Source organism: Toxoplasma gondii, chromosome X, assembly GCF_000006565.2.
Source record: "Toxoplasma gondii ME49 chromosome X, whole genome shotgun sequence".
Lineage (NCBI taxonomy): Eukaryota > Apicomplexa > Conoidasida > Eucoccidiorida > Sarcocystidae > Toxoplasma > Toxoplasma gondii.
In genome coordinates, this window is record NC_031478.1 from 1,788,611 (window position 1) to 1,810,791 (window position 22,181).

At 51.4% G+C, this 22,181-nt stretch overlaps 3 protein-coding genes across 3 annotated transcripts; 2 read left to right on the plus strand and 1 right to left on the minus strand.

Annotated features, from left to right (window-relative positions):
* Positions 1–2,172: 2,172 nt before the first annotated feature.
* TGME49_226110 (Copper-exporting ATPase) lies at positions 2,173–7,000 on the plus strand (the record flags this gene model as incomplete). The annotated part of the gene is made up of 7 exons (XM_002366233.2): positions 2,173–3,607; positions 4,414–4,445; positions 4,607–4,712; positions 5,236–5,676; positions 5,780–5,889; positions 6,475–6,667; positions 6,857–7,000. Exons 1-7 carry the CDS (start codon positions 2,528–2,530, stop codon positions 6,998–7,000), a joined length of 2,106 nt encoding a protein of 701 aa, XP_002366274.2. The 5' UTR covers positions 2,173–2,527.
* A 1,437-nt stretch (positions 7,001–8,437) lies between these two features.
* On the plus strand, positions 8,438–12,942 carry TGME49_226100 (haloacid dehalogenase family hydrolase domain-containing protein). Its single transcript, XM_002366232.2, has 3 exons — positions 8,438–10,107; positions 10,679–11,955; positions 12,299–12,942. Exons 1-3 carry the CDS (start codon positions 8,932–8,934, stop codon positions 12,504–12,506), a joined length of 2,661 nt encoding a protein of 886 aa, XP_002366273.1. The 5' UTR covers positions 8,438–8,931; the 3' UTR covers positions 12,507–12,942.
* On the minus strand, positions 12,727–22,135 carry TGME49_226090 (DEAD/DEAH box helicase domain-containing protein). The gene is made up of 10 exons (XM_018780127.1): positions 19,852–22,135; positions 18,731–19,134; positions 18,064–18,177; positions 17,497–17,606; positions 17,024–17,193; positions 16,152–16,396; positions 15,209–15,277; positions 14,193–14,428; positions 13,409–13,548; positions 12,727–13,301 (listed from the first exon to the last, which is right to left on the minus strand). The coding sequence occupies exons 1-9, from the start codon at positions 21,608–21,610 to the stop codon at positions 13,437–13,439; spliced, it is 3,219 nt and encodes a 1,072-aa protein (XP_018636022.1). The 5' UTR covers positions 21,611–22,135; the 3' UTR covers positions 12,727–13,301; positions 13,409–13,436.
* Positions 22,136–22,181: the final 46 nt, after the last annotated feature.

Sequence of the window (22,181 nt, forward strand, 5' to 3'; positions counted from 1 at the left end):
GTTGACCCCCATTTAAACACAGCAGTTACCGTAGCTGCAGGTAGACGCGAATTCGAGACTTGTCTCCTATGACACTGCATAGCACATAAGATTCACACAAACGTGAGGTCTGTAGGGGCATGAGACGGTAAGAGCAGCTTAAGCGTCCCGCATCTCTCCTCCCCTTTCTCGGAGATGCCCACATACGTTAAAGAAACCTAGAATTTCTCGTGAACAAAACTATAGAACGAACCCTGAATATATGGATCACAGTTCGGTTGGATGTGAGTGCCCAGCAGCCCGTCGATCCATTTGTCTTCCCCGTTCAAATGGTGCAAATTCTGTAACTGTGCACTGTACATGGCTTTGCCTGTCTGTACCGATCTAGCTGCATATCTATCTAGATACAGACGCGTGATTAGATTCGCAATTACACCTCCGTATTCGCTCTTTTGACGATGAACCACCGTTTCCCAGAATAGGTTGTCCTGCCAGCATCGTCGCTCTCTTGTGGAGTCCCGCGAAGTGATTCTGAAATCTGAGTTGAGCAAAAATAGAGGGACGGCGTACTGATTGTTCCCGCGGTCTGGGAGGTGGAGCGTCTGATTGAGAGAGTGCAAAACTCACAAAACTGATGACGTCAAATCAAGACCACTACCGACTTCGGAATGGATAATTTGAGTTACGAATTCAAAACCGAATCACACTGGGAAATATGCCGGCTTTGTACGGAGGATACAGGAAGTTCTTTGTACCAATCTGTATCCTCCGTACAAAGCCGGCATATTTCCTAGTGTCGGCGTCTGAACGGAAGAATCGTTGATAAAAGCGAACTAAGGATTTGGGGGATTGATCAAGACATGGAAGGAGCCGAGACAGAACATTCAATCACATTCCAGAAGACTTGAGACAGTGAAACACCCTGGCGAATGGGAAATCTGAAGTTTGTCGTGCTTTGACGTTTCTGTTGTCTCTGACACCAACGACGACACGCGCAAACCCGCATGCTGCAGATGAGCAAGAAAAGAACCGTAAAAGGATCGATTCTGTCAATTTGTGCATCTGAGTTGAAACGCGGTTATACATGTAACACGGTAATTTTCCGGTTAAAGCCCCATTTTCTTTGACACACACGTCTCTCCTCGCCCCAAGTATGATCTCAAAGTGCCAAGGACCGTGTAGCATGTAAACGCGAGTTAAAGCAGCCGCTTTGGCAAGTGAAATCAACCACTTTAACCTTGTTCATGGGTCAAACACGGAAAGAGCTCTTTGCCTTCAAGGTGACACGGGTTATGAGCTGTTCTGAGGGAAAAGACGTTTCTCCTGTTTACTCTTTTCTGGCCGACGCTGACAAGTGACAAGCCAAAAGTGGCTTTGCCGCGGGAACCTATCTCCCACCAACCTGCTGGGATTTCCTCCGATTCTTCGCCTTCACTTTTCTGGTCTTTTTCCATCTTTTCTTGTCGCTGAAGAAAACAACTCGAGTCTAGATACCATATATAGACATATATCTGTATGCGAATGCACACGATCAAGACCATCATAGATACGCGTGTATATTCAAATATTGCCCTGATCCTCTTTCGCCTACAGACGAGGACAGGAGGCCAACGAAAGACGGGCAGGGAGTTGCGTGTACTTCTTCATGCTGCAAGTATCTCAAAATCTCCTGTACACTCCAAACTGCTTGACCGCTCTAAAACAGACTGTGTGTTGGTGTCCTGCTCTCTCGCTCCGTAGCCGCATACAATTAACACAAATGCGTATCTGTAGCTACAACTACTCCCTACATTTACTTGTGTACGCCAGCAAAAATATTCCTGTCCCGCTGCAGCATGCCGGACAATATAGAAGTTCAGCAATCGCGTTGGTCTTGAGTTTTCTAACTGCGCAACTGTTTGCTTGATTTCACCACAAGATGAGACCGCATGTTGTGACCGAGAGCAGGGAGTCTGTCCGGACTTCCCCTAAGAGTTCTTGTCCCATTTCTCCATGCGTTTCTCCACCTTTGTCCAACTGTTGTTCAAAGACTCGTTCAACAACTGTTTCTCTTCCCGCTACAAAACCGACATGCTGCCGGTCCAAGTCTCCAAGTATCTCCTCGCTTCCTGGGGGTGTGGAAGAAGCTGGAGGTACCTGTTTTCCTTCGTTGGTTTGTTCCCCACGTACTTCTTCTAAATTGTGTGCTGCGCCAAAATGCTGTCATTCGAAACCTGCAGGACTTCTGAGTCTCCCTCCTCAGGCACGTACGTGCTGTCCCCGATCGAATGTTTCGTCTGCAACGCCTGCCGACGCCTCTGTGGCATCTCCCTCGCCTTTTCCTAAACCGCCTGCTCATACCGAGGAAACACATTTGTCTGCAGAAATTCATTCCCAGCACCCGGCTGTTGCTCGTCCACCTCTTACCCCTCCTCTTAATCCTCCTCCGTTTCCTCTTTCTCCTGGCCGTGACAGGGATGGTGGTACCACGTCTGCGACGCTTCCCTCTCCGTCCGATGAAACGTCACCTTTCCTCGACTTGGAGGTCTGGCGTATCTCGGTTGCCGGAATGACGTGTGCGTCGTGCTCAGGAGTCGTCGAGCGCCAGCTGATGTTGACACCCGGGGTACACGAAGTAGCTGTCGACTTAGTGGGTGGCTGTGCGTCGGTGACTTTTGATCCCCAGGTCCTGACGACGCAGACGGTCTGCAAAGCGATCCGGAAACTCGGATTCCAGAGCTCTCCTCTGTCTTTCCAGAAACGCGTGCAGAAACGAAGATCCTCAGTGGCCCACTGCACACCTTGCGGAGCATCCGACGGACGAGGAAGCCGCGAGGCGGGGAACGACTCGCGGAGCTGTGGAGGGTTCGCGCCGGAAACAGTCGACAGCGACACAGGAGCAGACCGGCTAGAGCAGCGACTTTCCCGAGATTCACAACTCGAAGAAAATAGCAAAAGGGAGACTGCCAAGGCAGAGCGGGAGACAGACGACGCGGAAACAAAGCGTGACAGCATCCAAGGGAACACGACGTGCCACCGGAAAGCAGAAGAACCTCGGGGAAATGGACCTCTGAGGTTGGGTAGAGACGAACTTCACCGCATCAATGCTAGGATCTGGGGGTGTGTGTCTTCAAGAGGAAAAAGCGTTGAAACAACAGAATGGGAAGCGAAAGGGAAAAGAGAAGAGGGGCGTGAGATGGGCGCGTTCTTGGAGGCGAAGGCGGGTTTGAGGACATCCAGTTTCAGAACCACGACGCCAACTGGTAGGCCGCCGACAAGAGTTTCACTCCAGACGCGTTTCGAGAGCGGCGAGGAAAAGCAGGCAACCGCCTCGTTGGTCCTAAACATTAAAGAAAACTTGGAAAACTTCTCTACCACTTCCTCCACGTCTGCTGTTTCGATGGCACCGTGGAGTGACGAGCAGGACTTCCGCAATTCGCATTCTTGCCGAGATCTAGAAGAAACAGTTGCCTTTTTGCGCAGGAAGGAAGGTGTTATCGCCTGCTCTCGAATTGATGAAGGAGGAAACAGTGCCCTTCTTCACGTCTGCTACAGTCCTTCGCTTCTAGGCGCAAGGCAGATTGTCGCCTTCGTCGCGGCACAGGGCTTCCTCGTTACCGTCCAAAAAGCGGATCCTTTAAGAACCCAGGTGAGCGGTGAAAGGAATGACAGCCACCTGGAGAACAGTGCCTCATGGAGGTGTAGGTAGTCTCCTGCGCAATCAATTCAGCTGCACACATCTGGATGCACATCATCATACAGGGGCATCTACACCGCTGAGGAGTAAACGGGTGCATATACCTGAATAGAGATCAATGTAGACGTTAGTATATATATTTAGCAGTCTATGAAACTGTGCGTGCACTCACCCCCACGTATGACTTCAACTTCAAAGTTCATTGATATGCTTGAATAAGGAGCGAAGGCAACTCTGGCTGGTATGAGGCGGCGTATCTAGAAGCTTTCAGATTTCCATTTTATTGTTTCATGCTGATGCGTTTGTTTTTTCAGAGAGAAGAAATGAAGCAACTCCTTGAAAGCTTATCTAGAAGAGTGCGTCTTTCTCTGGGGCCTGCCGCGGTTGTTCTTCTTCTCGCCGTAGCTACACACATGGCACTCCTTCCTGCTTGGCTCAGGTATTTGCACTCTCCCTTTTGTCCAGGATGCCTGTTCACATCTTGGATTGCCTCAATATCGATGTTTCGTCGTCGTTATTTCTCTGAACCGCTCCGCGGATACGCATTCATGCTGAGTTTTCTGTTCCTCTCCATCGCTTAGTAGGTCAAGCTCTCTATCATGGTCCTTGTCGTACGTAGTTGTCTCTCTCCTTGGCGCGTCCACACAGTCATTTATTCCAGCACGTTCGTCTGGGATGCACTTCTCATCGCCACATCAGGAAAAAAACTCGAAAAAGGCAACAGCTTATTTTCAGGTTGTAGTGCAATCTGTGTTCAGGTCATTTTCCATGTTAGATTCATAAGGAAGAGGTAACTCCGTCAAAGGGACCAGTCGACTCTGTTCTTTCACAATCAGATACAATGAACATCTACGAGCCTCTATCCACGTCCAATCCAAAAGCAGAGAGAGTGCGTATTCTCTGACCGCGAATGCCGAATATTTGTGTCTTTCTGTGTGACCTATGAGTTAGGTTCGAGCCCATCCCAGGCGTTGCACTCTCCAACATTGTCATGCTGGTGCTTACCATTCCTGTTCAGTTTTTCTGGGGGGATACCTTTCAGCAAGCTGCAGTCAAGGTACGGGAAAGATCGCGAAAGACCGGTGTTCTCTGCGCAAAAACAGACGGTGTCACCTGCGAAAACATAACGAAACCTCCTCTCTGCACATGCATATTTAGATGTACTTCCGTGCATTTGTAAAACAACCTATGGAGACAACATCTATATGTGCGTGCCCGTGTGAACATATATATATATATATATATATATATATATATATATATATCCATATTATATACGCATGCATTCAGTCATGTGTAAATCCCACTTGCATGCGAGTTGTGGTCTGGCATGTATTTACAGGTATATTTACATATATTTATATATTTACATGGATTTACTCATCTGTTTACGGGTTTATGCGTTTGCTTTCGCGCGGTTCAATTTTGAAATACCAAATATGCGAGAGCACAGAGTGGAGAGGATTTCCAGTTGATGTGCGGCCTGCTTTAGAGTAGAGTTACACGCTGCGATCCGGAGACGCATTCTTCAAAAAACCTGAGTTCTTTGCTATGTTGCCTTTCTCCTTGTTCCCGCTCAGGGGTGCAAAACGCGCTATCCTACGATGGACTGTCTTGTCGCTCTGAGCACGAATCTTGCCTTTTTCTACTCGTGCTTTGCCCTCTTGTCGAGTTTTTTATCCCGGCTGGTTTTCGCAAGCCACATGGACGACTTTAAGAGGCATTTCTCGACCGATGCTGCAACCGGAACAAAGGATTTTTGGGCGTCCACGCAAAACGACTTCTTCGTGCATGCAGCTTCGGAAGCGGAAAACGACCCCCCCACGTGCTTCGACGCATGCGCAACGCTCACCACGGTGTTGCTTATTGGAAAGGTACTTCATGCCTACAGAGAGAAGGACGAGGGAGATAGCGTGGACCAAGACGTTCTTGCTGCTCTTGCGCTTCTCATTAAGGGCAGTCGGGGCAGACGCTCGTCGCTCTCTTTTGCCTGTCAGCGTGGAACATTTCAACTGGTGCAGGTTAGGCTCTAAGCGTTTAGTCGCGTTATTCGAAAAATGATGCATGCATGCAGTTTCTCGAACATAACGCCAGCTTGTCTCGTAGCGTTTGTCACTCTGACAGAACAGAGTCACGGTTGTGCGCCTCACGATTCGAAGATTCTTGCTGCTTTTGATTCGGACCCAGTTGCTGCAGCAGCGAGTGAAGGCGCAGGCTCTGAAGACCCTGGATCGGTGAGGGTGAAATGAGGTGTGAAATCATCTATCGTCTCGAGAAGACACATCATGCAAAAAAGGAGAAAATCTGACCCACTTGTGGAACTAGGTCTAAAGTTCCACCACGAGCGACCTCGCTTTGATCGAGAAATGTTCTTTTCAGTGCCTGCCTTCCAACCTTGTCAACACTTAGTTCTAGTTCCACAGGATTGGGTACAATGGCACATTGTCTAGGCACACGCGTAGACTGATCAGGATGCATATATTCTTCTAGATAGGCGTAGGACTTTTCTCAACCTTCCTCGCTGTTCTTGGTCTATTCAGATGCACTTTGCGTACTTTGTTACACATATTGCTAAGCACGCGGTTCTTTGTTCACCGACATGTTCGAACGACGTTACATGTTCCCGTAGAGAAACAAATGATGTTCATATGCAATTCTTTTCCTTTGTTCGTCCAAGACTCGAATGGTTGGTCAGGGATGTTGTGGTGGGATGCGAGGCGCCCAGAATCGCGGGCGAAAGCCTCTTCTTTCGAGTCTCTTCAATTTCGTTGCTCTGGATGCTACAGGCGAACCTAACTGTATTTCCTCTTCTCGTTCAGATTGTTGGACAAACCTCCTGCAAATGCTGTGCTGGTGGAAGCAGAGGCAAAGGGAAGCCTGTATGGAATCGAGGGCACGAATCCTGAAACACTGCGAAAAGTGAAGAGAGAAATTCCTGTCGATCTCCTTCACATCGGCGATGTCATCGAGATCCTTCCTGGAGAGACCCTTCCTGCCGACGGCTTTCTCTTGGTGCGTTCTTCGGCTTCCAAGGACGAAACGCCGTTTGCGCTGGACCTACACACCTCAGCGTATTGTGCCTATAGCGACTTCTCCACCCCTACAGTTGCTGTGTCTCCCTCTCTGATTGTTTCTGTCTCTTCAAAGTACTCCCCATACAGACAATTCTCTTCTTTTATGGCGACCTCCTTTCTTTTGCAGAGTCCCTCTTGTGCAAGAGTAGACGAACAGCTGCTCACTGGAGAAGCCAAGTGTGTCTGCAAATTCCGCGGCGACCAGTTGCTTGCTGGGTCGACGAATCGTGCCTCGGAACCCATTCTTTTGCACGTTCACAAAGTAGGCTAGACGTCAATACACTTGGACACAGATCTCTTACATACTTCGCTTCACTTGTGAGATTGCATGCAGCCAAGTGTGAAAAAGTATGCTTGGGAACCAGCCTGTTACGAAGTTGTATGTATCTGTACTTTCGCCTGCGTCGTTCCACGTAGATCTGCGGATTCGATCTTCCATGTCTCGGTTGTCACGTTGAGTTGTTGAACGAGTGTCGAACCAACAACTCGTTCTCCAGTCGAAGCGAAGTTCTACACCGAAAGAGCAGCTCGTAAACCTATCACGGGCTCCTCGCCAGTCGCACACGGAGCCACAATGAGTGCATGCAGCCGCAGGAAGGCGCTGGCTACACCCACGCATACTATCGGTCTCTTGATGAGTTAACCGTGTTTAGAAACGAAACTTGATGCCATGTTTGCTGGATTCGTTTCCCTTTTAGATCGGTGACCAGACGGTTTTGAGCCAGATCTCTGCTCTGGCGTCCGAGGTGCAGAGAAGTCACCTCCCTATTCAGGCCATTGCAGATAAACTTGCCGCCTGCTTTGTGCCTGTGGTGTTGGCGATTGTCACCCTCACGCTCGTAGCGTGGTCGACGGCTGTCTTTTATCCGTTCTCGACGAACCTGCGTTCTCTTCAACATACTTTCCCCGGGGACGACGCGAATTCGCCGACTCGCGCGACGACACAACAGTCTCCTCTGGGGAACGAGAAAACGTTTTTTCTCTGGAGCTCCCCGCGCGGAGACTTCAGCGGGAGGGCCCAACGCACTCTGACCCAGAACCGACAGAACGGGCAACTCAGTTTCCGTGCGAGCGACGACCCCTGTGAAGAGGCGGGGGACGAAAGCTCCGGCAATTTCCAAACGGCTTGTTCCCTTTTCGCTGACACTAAAAGGCACATGCAAACAGAGAACGAACGCAAAAACTCGACGACGGATTCGACTGTCGGCAGCCGACACCCTGGGAGTGCGAGTGGTGTAGTACCCGTGGACGCGCCGTCCGTCGGCATTCTGTTCCCTGAATTGTCTGCGAGTCCACCAGGAGAAACCTGGAACGAAACAAGCGACTTCCTCGTTCCTTTCGAAGACGACGCAAGTACCACGAAGGGCGAGTTACCCGTAGGCCTTCTTTTTCCGTCGTTTCTTGAAAAGAACGCAGGTTTCGCGGTGGAAAATGCTGCTGATGCCAGAGCCGCGGAAACGCAAGTTGGGCTCTTAGACCCGACTTCTCCCGAAGACAGTCTCCACTGGAAACTGTGGATCTTCCTAGTCAAGTCACTTTTTGTTCTTAGATTCGTCATCGCCGTCTGCAGCATTGCCTGTCCATGCGCTATGGGCCTCGCGGTGCCCGTCGCCTTGGCAGCCGCCGCCGGACGCGCAGCCGAGTGGGGCATCCTCATCAAAAATGGCACGGCTTTTGAGGCTGCAGGGAAGACTCAGATTGTTGTTTTTGACAAAACCGGAACACTGACTACAGGCAGAACGGAAGTGAGGCAGCCACATACACAAACGAAACTGCAGCAATTTCCTGAGCACCCATACTTACACGCTCATCGATGTGCACAGGTGTGCAAGAGTAGACTCCTATGCCCGAGTGTCTTTCTCTCCAAATAGATGAATATCGATAAATCTGTCGGGTCCCACAGGTGAGTATGAAATACATGAAATGCGCATACGTAGACAGCAGAGACGTGAGTCCAGAAGACTACCAATGTTCAAGGATGGGCACTTTCTGAGAGGCGTCAAGGTATGCATGCATGTATAGCATATATAGACTATGCACAGACTGGGCGTCCGTATTTCCATTTGTAGGTAGGTGGTTCTATGAGCCTTTCGTCTCTAGATATCGTGGATTCGTCGATCGCACGATAGCGGCTCACGTAGAGAATAATAGGGAAGTCTGGGGATTCAAGTACTTTTCACACGAGAAATCAATGTCAGAAGTATGCGGTGCACTGTTCAGGTCGCCACTGCTCTGCTTTCCCTCCAAAACATTGAAAGGTACCTGCTTCCTTTCTACACCTCTCAGTTCCAACAGGAGAATAAAAACAGAAACGCCTCTTGTTCTTCTTCAGAAGATATCCATCTGCTGCCCCTTGAGACACCAGCACCGGAGCGATTCTCTGAGTCCCCACATCGCCTTTTCCTCCCCTACGTTCCACGTACACATTCGGCCTATTGTCCTCCCCGTCTCTCTTCCTCGCCTTTGGTTTCTCCTTATTCCTGCTCTCCTTCTCTCTCATGTCGCGGGTCTTCTTCACCTCCTTCTCCTCTGGACCTTCTTGACTCTTCCAGCGTCCCAAGCGACGAAACCTCCGAGAAGGAACCACAGCCACAAATACATTTAGACGCGCCTCAGTTCCTCGAAAAGCTCTCAGCCTCCACCGCTTTTTCTGTCTCTCCTTTACAAGCGAAGGCTATGCCTGAGGCCGAGCGCGCATTTTGGTGGGCCTTCGCGAGCGCAGAAGCAGGGATCAGCCACTCTGTTGCTCACGCAGTCACAGAGTTCTACGGTGCTTTGCAGAAAGAGGGACTTGCAGATCCTTCTGTTTTCTCTCTCGCACGAACGATGAAGCACTCCGACGCTGCTTCGCCTTCGGAGAACGACAGTCTCCCCACTGTGCCCGGTTCTTCCCTAGGCGCCGGGGACCTGGTGTCTGAACACAGCGGTAGAACCCCCTCCAATCGGCATTTGCCATCTTCGACAGAGAGCAAGACGCAAGTGTGCACCGCCTCCCTCAACGCTCCTTCGCAAGATTTATTCCCTGACATTTCCCTTCCTTTTTCTCGCGAAACGTTCCCCGGTAAAGGCCTCGCTGTCGCCTTCCGTTCTCCACATAGCCACACTTGCCCCTCCACTCTTCACCTCGTTATCGGCGCGCCGGACTTTGCCTGCACGAGCCTCGCTCCCGCCAGTGTGGGCGACTTTGAAGCCGCGGAAGAAGACATCAGAACAGACAGAAAACAAGACGGCAAGCAAGCCTGCTCGTTCTCGGCCATTCCTGACGCGTTTCGCTTCTTGGTTGACACCACAGAGGAGGTCAAGCCTGGTCACCCTGTCTGTGGAACTACACCCGTCTCCGACAGCGAAGCAACGCTTGCAGAGGACCAGATCCTACGCGTGAGAGACAAAACGCGTGGAGAGAAGAAACACAAAAGCGTTATGCGTGGACATCACTTTCTGTCGAACTCCGTGTGCGAAACTAAGAAACGGGCAGCTTTGATGCATCTGCAGACACACAGAGAGACGATGACAATCCAAAGAACCACCCAGCTGGAATTCTCAAGCCTGCCACACACATATTGTCCCCCTCAATCTGTACGAGGCAGTTGACTCTGTACATACATATACACATGCGTATACATATGCATATATATATATATATATATATATATGTACGCGTGAGTGTATGTATGCATCGACGCGGATGAATGCAGATGTGCGTAGACGTTGTGTATGACTGAGAATTGGAGCTTCCGCTACCCTTGGATGTATTCGTCTTTTCACTTTAGAAGGCACAAGAAGTCCACTTGTGTGCGTATTGCTGGTGTGGGCATGAACGGGGGCGTGTAGGCGCGCCGACAACTGCCAACGGAGAGCGACATACATGTCTACATGCCTGCATCTTTAGTAACATAGCAGATCTCCATATGTACGTAGAACCCCCGTCCCGACTTGTTCGTTTCCGTAGGAGTGGATCGCTCACCAGCAAGCGAGTACTGGAACGGTGGTCGTGATGCGCGCGGTCGTGGGCGTCGAGGTCGGGACCGGAGCAGGGGGGTACACAGCGCATGCGTACAAATCTGTTTTCTTGGGCGCGGCTGCGCTTTCGGACGAGATTTCGCCGGGCGCCGAAGCCGCTCTTTCGCACTTGAGAGACTCGCTGAAAGTGGATCTCTTCGTCTGCACGGGAGACAACCGGCGAACAGCGCTGAGGGTGGCAAAGACCTTCGGCATTCCATCGAGACATGTCTTGGCAGAGGCGCTGCCTCACGAGAAAGCAGCCTTTCTTCGTTCGCTGCAGACCGACCGAAATGGTCGCAGAGCAGCCAGAAGGCAAGGGAGACGCAAAATGAAGAGCGACGCACGGAGAGAAGAGTGGAGAGGCGAGGGCATGCAGCCAAGGATGAAGCCGCGAGCCGGAAAGCGCGACAGACTGAGAGTGGTTCCTCTGTACCGGGAAGTTCCCAGAGCAGAGGAGGGCAATTCGAAGAGGCACGTGAGGCTGCGAAAGGAAACAGAAACGCCATCGACTGCTTCTCTGTTTTGCCGGAAAGTTCTTGCGTTTTTCCACACGCAAAGGCCCTGCTGCAGGAGCCTTTCTCAAAACGGATCTTACGACCTGGAAAAGGAAACAGAAAAAAGCCAAGTCGGCAGCAGCTCTCGGCCTCCTGTACCCGCCAATTGTGCATCTTACGGCAACGAGCGCCAAGGAGACCTAGAGGGAAAAAGAGAACGCGACTTCGCACGACCAGAAAGCCAGGAAACGGAGGAAGGAGACAGAGCTACAGATGGACAGTCAGACGAGGAAGAGAGAGAAGAAAAAGAGAGAGGAGAGAAAGGCAAAACAGGAAAGGTGCAGACACTTGTCACGAGGACAGAAGGCGAGGCACACCCCGGCAGACACAGAGACAAAACAACAGCGAGAAACAAGAAACCGATGAGGGTCAAATGCCCGTGGATCCGGGAGGAAACACGAGAGAGACATCTGAAGTCGCGAGAGAACAGAAGTCCGAAGGCTTCCGGAAAAGACAAGAGAAAGTCACGAAAACGCGGAAAAATCTGCTGCATGGTTGGCGACGGTGTGAACGACGCTCCCGCCCTCGCCGCCGCCGATATCGGCATCGCAGTCGGCATGTCTGCCCCTGTCTCTCTCATGACAGCTGATGCGGTTCTCCTCGCAGGCTCTCTCAACCAATTCGTCAACTTCTTGAGGCTTGCCAAACAAACAAGAAAAATCATCTACTGGTAAAAAACACACGCGATCAACTCCGTTTGTATACATATATATATATATATATATATATTTATTTATAAATGTATCGATGAAGTGTACACTCTACAGAATTACCTTTGTTCAGAGGCGCAGTTCCCTTTCTGTCTATACAATATCATGCAACCGATAGAGAATGCCAGAATTCAAGTAGTGCCTGTATCCGAGTGTTTACACATATATAACTATAATATATATATATATATATGTATATAAATATGTATATATATGTATATATATATGTTTCTGCACATGTTTGTTGCTTGTGTGTGGAGTTTGATGTTTGATTTGCCGTTGCATGCGTTTCGTTGATTTTAGGAATTTCGCTTGGGCGTTGGGATTCAACCTGTTGGCTCTGCCTCTCGCAGCAGGCGTCTTTTATCCTCACGTCAGCGTGCATCCTCTCGCAGCAGCTGTGGCTATGGCCCTCAGCTGTGTTCTCGTCCTGCTAAATGCGTCCAGTTTAGCTCGTTTTCCAAAGTATTCGGAAACACAGACGACTGAGGAAAGGGCCAGAAACGCGTGAGAGAAGAAGAGTTAAAAGCGGACGGAGAAACACAGCGGGTCTCCATTAACTGTGGAGAGCGACACGAGAGATCTGCTGTTAGAAAACGCCGCGGAAGGAACGCGCGACAAGAACCATGCGCCGTGCGAGAGGAAAGAGAGATGCTTTTGCGAGCTTCAATCCCGTACCAGACGCCTTGATTTAGAGACCGACGTCGGCTGACAACGCAAGCTAAAAAATTGGCGGATGCCGACATTCTACGACATCAAGGTTACTCCACGTCGGTGACGTTCTAGGCGTACTTTACGAACAAGACTACTTTTTGGTTAGAGCAGAAGGCTCGTATTGAGACGCGTCTCCACTGCAACAGCTGTGACTGAAGAGAGACAAACTCGCGACACTGAGAGCAAGCTAACGGAAATCCGGTGACCTGGACTTTTTTAACAAGACAGATACTAGGGACCCCGCCCAGTCCAGTTCTAGCGGGTCGCCTGCCCAGGGCGACCAGCTGTTTGAGGGCAGAAGGAAATCTTTTTCGCGTTTTCTCCGTGTTTTCCTGACTTTCTTTTGCATTTTCCGAGAGCCTTCTGACGTGTGTCTTCTCACGATTTCAGGTGTGAAGCTCCTATCTCTTTTCCGATCCACCACCATTTCACCATCATAGGTTTCTTCTTGCAGAAAACACAGATGCGGAAGCAAAGAGCGTCTAACGCGCTCCAACTCTCTGTCGCGCTCCTGCTGCCTCACCTTCCCTCCTGGCCCTGCTGCAGCGTTTTTCTCTTCGGTTTTCCTCCTTTTTTCTCTCCAGCTTCCTGTCTGAGCGGCCGAAAACACAAGGATACATGCAGGCATAAACATATATATATATATGTATGCATACATATACGTATATGCATACATGAAAATAAATACTGGAGGTTTACATGCAGAGGAAGGCGATGATTTCTCCAGTCAGAGTGTCGCGATGCCTCGCTGGTGTTGCTTGATGTCTGCAACTGTCTTGAGGACTTCTCCCTTTCGCCGTCCGCCCAGAACAATCGCCGAAGCGCCGGAACCTTGCTGTCTGAACGAACACACCAAACACACATTCACAAGTCTGCATGCACCGTTCCAGACATCTTTCTGCTCCCTCGAATCTCACTCTCCAAATACGTATATGTATGTATGTATGTATGTATGTTTGGCCGTCTATACACGGGTCCTAGGGACGCATATGTGCAAATACAGATGGGTACACAGACTCGAAGATCGATCGACAAAACTTCAAATACAGATGGGTATACAGACTCGAAGATCGATCGACAAAACATCTATCTATCCATCTACATGCCCATCGTTTTTCTGGTTTTCATCGGCGATTTTTCTATTTGTTCGTTTTTTACCGAGTCACCTGTGGATTTCAGACCCGGCTCCTTGGGAACTGTCTACAGTGTCGAGAGTCGATAAGTGCTTCAGTGGACTTGTTCATGCGCATGCAGCCGCGTGTGCAGATACTGCAATGTTGATGTTTATTCGTTTTTTGTCTGCCACAGCTCTGAGTCGCAGATCACTTGTCCAGATGCACGCTGCAGTGAACGCAGCAGTATCTCATGCTCGTGCACTGCAGACGCCCGGAGTCGAGTAGGCACAGCTTTGCGATCTCGAGGTCTGATGTCGATGAAGTCGTTTCTGAGGACAGACCGAAGAAAGTCTGTGTTTCTGACATACTTCATTTTCGCCCAAGGCAGCTGAACGCGGCGTCTGCGTCTCCCCAAGTGCTTCGCCGCCTCCGAGAGCACGAGCCTGGGGAGTTCCTCGAGTGGATACACCGGCGGCCCAGTCCAGGACTCTTCTGTCGGCCGCTCCGCCGAAAAAACGTCGCTGGCGTCGACGAGCTTATTTGCGTAGACAACCGCGACGTCGCCTACGTAGCCGTTAACGCTTTTGCACACCAGACCTACTGCCTGAGGCGCGAGAGAAAACCGCAGACAGAGAGGCGCGCCCTGGCACAGAACTTCAGCTGAGGGAGAGGGCGTTTTCGGGGGAGGACAGACTTGTGTTCGAGAAGCGCGAGAGGACAACCGAGCCTTTGTGCCATTTCCAGCGGATCAGCCGAAAAAAAAACGCTTCCAAAGCGAAACGAAAATCCTCCTCAGTGCCGGCCCACCAGTCTCGTCCGCCCCTCGCACAAGAGAACAGCTCTTCTCTTTCGCATGCAGGCTTGCACTGCAGGCTCTAAACACGACCGCCAGCACCCAACTGCATGCACGGCTACGACAATACTTATTTGGCACGACATATGTGGACAGACAGGCTGATGCGAAGGCAAAGGCACACAGATTCTACGCGCAAGTAGTCACATAGTGTAGAGATAGAGATACAGATATACATACATACATATATATATATATATATATATATATTTATTTATTTGAACATGCAAGTGTTGACAGACTCACGAAAAGAGGCCGAAGCAAGAGTGAACCTATAAACCGATGGACAAAAACCTGTGGGTGCGAAGCACCGTGAAACGCAATCTTGTGTAGACGAGCACAACAGCGATTGTTTAAGCAAACAGAGACGATGCGCGACAGTGGCGTCTGGACAGGTTGAAAAACTCGCTGTTGAGATTGAACACCGCCTCGTTGCAATAGCAAAAGAGAAAAAGTGAAGAGAGCAATGAACAGAGAACAAATCGAAAGGGATCTGGAGACGCGAAAGAAACCGGAGGACGCTTTCCTTACATCGTGTCTTGCAGACTCAGGGAGACGCGTCCGGAGATAGCGAGCTGCCGCCGCCGGGCTGTCCAACTCCTGCACATAATACAGACGAAAAACGCTTCTGAACCTTCGGCGCAAAAGTCAAAAAGAATGCGTAGAGAACACACGCCTCCTGACCCATCGACATCGATATATATATATATATATATATATATAAATATATAAATATATAAATATATATATATATATACTCTTGTGTGCCGGCACACAGACAGGCACACACAACAGAAGCGAGACATGCAGATCTATCAATGCTGCACCATACATAAATACTTGAATTCAAAATTGAGCAATGCGACCCCACAGTCCATGCAAAAAAGTACACCGGCGACTGTGCGTCTTTTTACCATGCCTTAAAACTGTACATATATCGAGATTATATATATATATATGTATGTATATATGTATATATATATATATGTAGATATACATATATACATGTATATGGATGTATAAAGCGCCTTTGAATATTCTTATGACGCGTTGAACACTGATAGATATGGAGAGACTCACGCTTGAAGTGACATGAAGTATCCAGACTGGTCCTGGAGGTCTACACACCCATCGCTACACCTGTATGAATTCGCATGCACTCCCGGCTCTCTCTCTTTCTCTCTCTCTCTCTCTGTGCGTTTGTGTGTGTATCCAAATACAGCTGAAGCACTGCAGGTCAAGTTTTGCATGCACGTTCGTTGTTTCGATTGCTGGCAAGCGTAGCCTTTGATTCGACGAGCAGGCATCACACCTCGCGCGCTCATCAGGCAAAGTCTGCCCAATCCCTTGACGTCAGACGCCGGCGGGGAACGGAGGATGCGGCGGCCTCTGCGCGCTCATGTACACTGCAGCGCAGCCTCCCAAACTTTACTTCGTGCGTCGATCTGAAACAGAAGGCTTCTTCGAGTCGAACCTGGTGAGTGGGGTCGTAGACGAGAACTGCAGCAAAGCCTTTGCGCCCAGAAAGCAGAGAGCGAGAAGAAAACTCTTCAGAGTCCGAAAGCTCCGCTCGCGCTCCCGAAAACCTCGGCAGACGATGCCTGCCTTGCAGGAAGGCGAGGGCAGCCGCAAACACAGAGGGTCCATGCGTCTGGAGAAGAGACTCTGCTCGAGCAAGCAACGGTCGAAAATGCTCCTCCTTCACCTCCAGCAGTTCGTCTGCACAGAGGAAACAAAGACGAGAGAGAACGTCTGCTCAAAACAGCATGCACAAGCCAGTACGTGCAAGTACACAAAAAACCAGACGTACACAACTACCCACCCAAACACACAAAAACACGTGCATCCTTGCGTATTTTTTTATGCGTAAAAAAATGCAGAGTCGCATGCGTATGTAGTTAGAAAAAGAGAAGATGCAGAGGTAGAGAGGTTGATATGGGGAGAGATCTGCACGCACATGTGAGGGGATTCAGGTGGACGCGCATGCTTCGGAAGAAAAAAAACTCTGGCTTCCATTCGTGAAGGACGCGAATCAATGAGAAGGAACTACGCGCCACTCTACGGTCTGTACAAATCCAAATTCATACATGCACGTACAAACATGTATATCTGTAGATCTATGGATGTAAATCTACTTTCCACCTGCATCTCGATACACAGTTACGCCTAGACACAAACGTGCATGATTGCAAACAGGCACATACATACATACATACATATACATATATATATATATGCATATACATATATATACATTTACATATATATATGTATGTGTTTGGATAAATCTATACAGAAAAGTATGCATGTAACCGTCGGCATGTGCGGGAGTTCGTTTCAGCCTACAGAGCGTCCTTGCAATAGCCGTTTCCTGTTGCTGAGCCTGGGTGGGCGGAGGGAGGTTTAGGAAGCGCGTCCGCGTTTGCTGAACGATTTCCGCCAGTTTCCCTCTCTCGCTCGAACTGTACAAGACAACGCTGTCTCCAACATGTCCGCCTCGGCCTGCCCGTCCAGACCTGGAGAAGCAGCAGAGACGTTGTCTCGCATATTCTTTGTCAAGAGCTTTGCCTCGCGTCTCCTCCATTTCTTCTCTCGCATCCATTTCTTCTCTCGCATCCATTTCTTCTCTCGCATCTCTTCTCTGCTGGCTTCTCCGTCTCTTGCGTCTTTCTCTCTCCCGTTCGCTCCTTCTGTCGCACCGCTTCTCCCCTCGCACTCTTGCCTCTCGTTTCTCGCTGTCTCCTGTTCCCTCGCGTCTGCGGCTCTCTTTTATCGTTTTCTCGTCCGCTGTTGTCTTGCGACCGAGAAACGTTTCTCACCGGTGGATGTAGGTGCTCGGATTGACTGGTGGGTGGAGGTGGACGACGAGAGTCACTGCGGGGACGTCGAGACCTCGCGCGACGACGTCCGTTGCAATCAGGACGGGAGCCTGGAAAGTAACGCAAAAAACGACGAAACTGAAAACGCAGACAAGTCGCCGCACGCGGAAACGCCGTCTCGGTCTTCCTGTCGCGCCGCTCCTCGCTGCGCCAGCCTGTTTCACCCCACCTTCCTACAGACGTAGATACACAGCGTATGCATTCGTACGCGTACTAGTCTACAAGCTACCTCGCCATTTAAAAAATCGAGATCTATGTCCTTTTGCTGTATGTAGGGGATCCCTGCCTCGACAGACATGAGCGTGTGACTCGAGATCTCGAAGTGAAGAGAGATCAATCGACTTTGGTCGAAATAGCGACCCCGACGTCTGGAAGGAGATGCAGAGATCGGCACAGAGAAAACGCGAAAGAAGCGAAGCGAACACCCGGTTTTGAAAAAAGGTGCAATGGACGGCGAGCGACATCGCAGGTGGACGGCCGCGTTTGCCCTTCGTCTCTGGAACTCACCTCTCCACTGCGGAAGCGACTGAGGTTGGTGTCTCTTTGTTCCTGTTCGAGGCCTGCATGCAGCGGAGCGACTCGCCAGGACTGGAGAAACGGGTGCTGCGCGAGTTGTTCAACCTGGAAAGCAAATGATGGAAAGGCGAGGACAGTTCCGAGGTGACGCAAGAGCGAGAAAGAAACAAAGTCTCTGCCCCAGTTGCTCGTATTGGAAGAGACAAGCAGCGCGGCCTAGGCCGAACTGCGCGACATACACTCAACGGCGAACTTCGTGAGGAGCAGCGGAGGAGCTCTGAACTGGTCCTTCTTTCCTCTCCGTCCTGTCTCTCGAGCTTCAGAGACAGGCGCTTCAGAGCGACGCGCGCATGCAAACATTGGCAGCTTGAGACCCACAGAGAACCGTCCAGGAGAATGCGAGCAATGCCACAGCCCAAACAGACGCTCCCAACTCGTCGGACTCACACCAGGCGCGAAGACAGATACAACTGGAGGCCTTTCTGGACAGATGCATGCAAGTGCGGTTTCCTCCATAAACCTACGATGCTCATGCACAGACACCGAGTTCCACGCAGCTGTCACTCCAAAAACAATCTGTCCAAACAAATGATTGAGGAGCGAGAAAGAGCACTGGTAGTTGTCCTAGCACCGCAATGCATGGGCGTTCTTTCCTGACTTCTTGTTGAGTTTCGACGAAGACGATGCATTTGTGTGTGTCTTCTTCGGCGACCAGAAGCTCGCTCGCCACCCGCGGATGCATTTCCTCTCTCGCTCGTCCTTCCTCCGGTCCTCTCGTATCGCCGAGCTTTTTTTCAACGTTTCCTTGTTCGCGGCGAGACTCCGAGGCTGCCGCCTCTGACGCGCGCTGCCGGTGGGTCGCCGCCGGCAGCGCCTTGGCGAGCAAGTAGAGGAGCGTCTGCATGCGAACTTCAGAATCCGGACCGCGAGGAATCCTGCACTTCAAGTGTCGAACTGTGTCGCTGCAGAGACTCGTGGAAGACGCAGAGGCGTCTGCAGGCTCCAGCGATTCTCCCGCGACGCGCGACGAGAAGAGTGGAGAAGCCGATGCCGCCAACTCGCCTGGAGGCAGAAGAAGAGTGAACAAAGTGGAAAAGAGGCCAACCTGCGATCTGCTGGAAGCCAGCGACGCCCGATGTCGACACAGTTTTTCTTTGGAACTGACGAGAACGCTACACACGGCACTCTCTGCATGATGAGTCCAGTAAAATCGTTCGGTTGTCGACGACGCTCGACCTCACTCAAGCGCGCGCGCACCCACACACAGACACAAACAAACATCTCAACTCCTCAGATCTCGACTTTGTCAAAATCGTCTCATGCCTGTCCTTCCTCTCATTCAAACAGTTGGCAAACCCACACGAAGGATGCCGTTCTCTGGAACATTCCAAGAACCTCTTCTCCGAGCTACCACGAGCGATACAGATCCACACCCGTTCCTCGACCTCACTGTCTCTCCCCATCTCTCTCTATCTCTCCTCATCTCGCTCTCTATCTCTCCTCAGCTCGCTCTCTATCTCTCCTCAGCTCGCTCTCTATCTCTCCTCATCTCGCTCTCTATCTCTCCTCATCTCGCTCTCTATCTCTCCTCAGCTCGCTCTCTATCTCTCCTCAGCTCGCTCTCTATCTCTCCTCAGCTCGCTCTCTATCTCTTCGCATCTCGCTCTCTATCTCTCCTCAGCTCGCTCTTTATCTCTTCGCATCTCGTTCTTTGCCTCTCCCTGACTCTCTGTCTGCTGGAGAGGCCAGGTTTCGGAGCGACGTTTCCGCGCGGCGTACTTGGCGTTCGAAGACTCGTTTTTTTGAGGAGATTGACGACGGTTGCTTGCTTGAAGTGACTGTCGACGATCGCTTGGAGCTCTGTGGGCATGGCCGCCGTGAAGACGAGCGTCTGGACTCTGTGGCGAGGGAAGTCTCTTCCCTCCCGGGTCCTCTTGGGTGTTCCGTCACCCGCGTCTCCGTCCTTCTCGCCATCTCTCCTGACGGCAGAGCGAAGGCAGAAAAGCGTCTCGACTCGGTCGGCGTAGCCGCGCCGGAGAAGCGCGTCTGCCTCGTCAATGACGCAGGCCTTCAGGCCTCCCAGGCGCAGGTGACCGGACAGAAAGAGTTTCTCGCACCTCTCGGGAGCCCCAACGACCAGGTCGAGCGGCCTTCCTCGTCCTTGGGCAAAAGAGTCCAGCAAACGCTCCTGCGCATGCACCGACGCCCAGGAGGCATCGAGAACTGCCATGGAGAGCGAAGGCGCGAGCGCCGACACAGTGGCCGCGACTTGTCTGCACAACTCCCGCGTCGGAACGAGAATCAAGATCGACGGCCCCCATGCGTCTCTGGAGGGAGCTTCGCGCCTCGCGTTCTCCCTGGCGGCCTCGCGTCTGCTCGTACCTCCGGCCTCCTCCCCGTTTCGAGCGTCGTCTCCACAGTCCTCAGACGCGGCCGGCGACGCGTTCAGAGAGCGCTGGAGAAGAGGCAGAAGGTACGCGAGCGTCTTTCCAGTGCCTGGCTTGGCGGCGCCCACAACATCTTTGCCGAGGAGAATAGGCAGGAAGCAGGCGTCTTGGATCTGCGTCAGATGCGATACCCCCAAAGTCTTCAGATTGCGTAACAAAGAGGCCTCCAACGGCAATCGACTCACGCGTCGAAACAGAGGCAACAGACCTCGGCCAGAAGACGCGGGAGATAACGAAGGCGAAGAAGAAGGTGAAGACGCGGGAGATAACGAAGGCGAAGAAGAAGGTGAAGACGCGGGAGATAACGAAGGCGAAGAAGAAGGTGAAGACGCGGGAGAGGACGAGGTCGACGGAGGGTCGTTCGGCTTCTTTTTCTTGCGGGGAGAGAGTGCGAGTTCTTCGGCAGAGCAAAGGAAGGCAGAGATCCAGTTCTCTGCCTTTTCCGGAGAAGAAGCAGAGGAGACCTTCGGTTTCTCTGCAGTCGAGAAAGACCGGAAGCGCGGACGCGCTGGTGTCAAACACTGTCTTCTTCGCGTCGAAAGAAGTGAACCCGGAGAGACAGCAGATGACGCAGACGAAGCAGAGAAGGCAGACGGCGATTTCAGATCCAGAGAAGAAGACGAAGAAAAGGACGGAGACACAGCTGAAAGAAGTCTCGTTTGACCTTCACAGCTGAGTGTTTTGAGAGTCCGTTTCCAGCATTCTCCGTGATGTTTTTCTCCGGCTGCACCTCGCCAAGAGGGAGGCAGATCGACGACGAGAGAGTTTTTCCTGCGAGGAATCGCCAGTTCGGAAAGGAAGATGGAGCAGTGCGACGAAGCTGTTCCTCTGCTCGACTTACACAGCCAGTGCCTGCGGAGGCTGCCGGGCGCCTCTGCATGCGGCCGCCAGCGAGAAGAAAGAGGCAGGTCTCTGCGGGAAGGCGACAGCGTCTGGAGACGCAGGTATTGCGTCTTCCCCCCAGGGAGACCAATGCCTAGAGAAAATGCTGAGCGCGTCTGAAAGAAGACGCGCCTTAGACCTTCTCGCGGTAGCGGAGACATTGGAGAGGGAAGGAGACTGGCGAGAAGGAACTCGTTGATAAGCGCCATCCTTTCTCAGAGAGAAGAAGGCAAGAACGCGTCAAAACACAGCTCCATCCTCCACTGAAAAGAAGACGAGAGAGACAGACGACGAGACGGGAGAGAGAGTCCTGCGTCTCGCAACTCAGCTGGTGTTTTCCGCCAGAGGGGGAGGAGGAGGCGCGTCCATCCTTCTTCCCCCGCGTCCAGGAGGCGCGTCAGCCTCTGTTCGTCCAGAAGAAAGTCGCGTCAGAAAGACTGAAGCGCTTCTCCATCCACGCTCAAACATGCGGCCTGGAGAAATATGTCAGAAGGAGACGAAGATGAAGAGGAGGTTGCGCGTCGGGAAAGCCAGAAAAGTCGAGGGCGCTCGAAAACGCATGCAACGAAGGAAACGAGAAGCCGAGAGGCGCGCCTGTCGATTGTCCACGAACCAAAGCTTTGGAAATCGCCGCTGTCTTGTCGGCTGCGCGTCACCCGCAGATGCTTGTGTCTCACTAAGGAATGTCGACGTCTTTGAGCGTGATGGTCGAGACAGACTTTTCTCCATAAGCGGATGTAGGGATGGAGCCGGAAGCTCTCTGGACAAAGGCCATCGCAG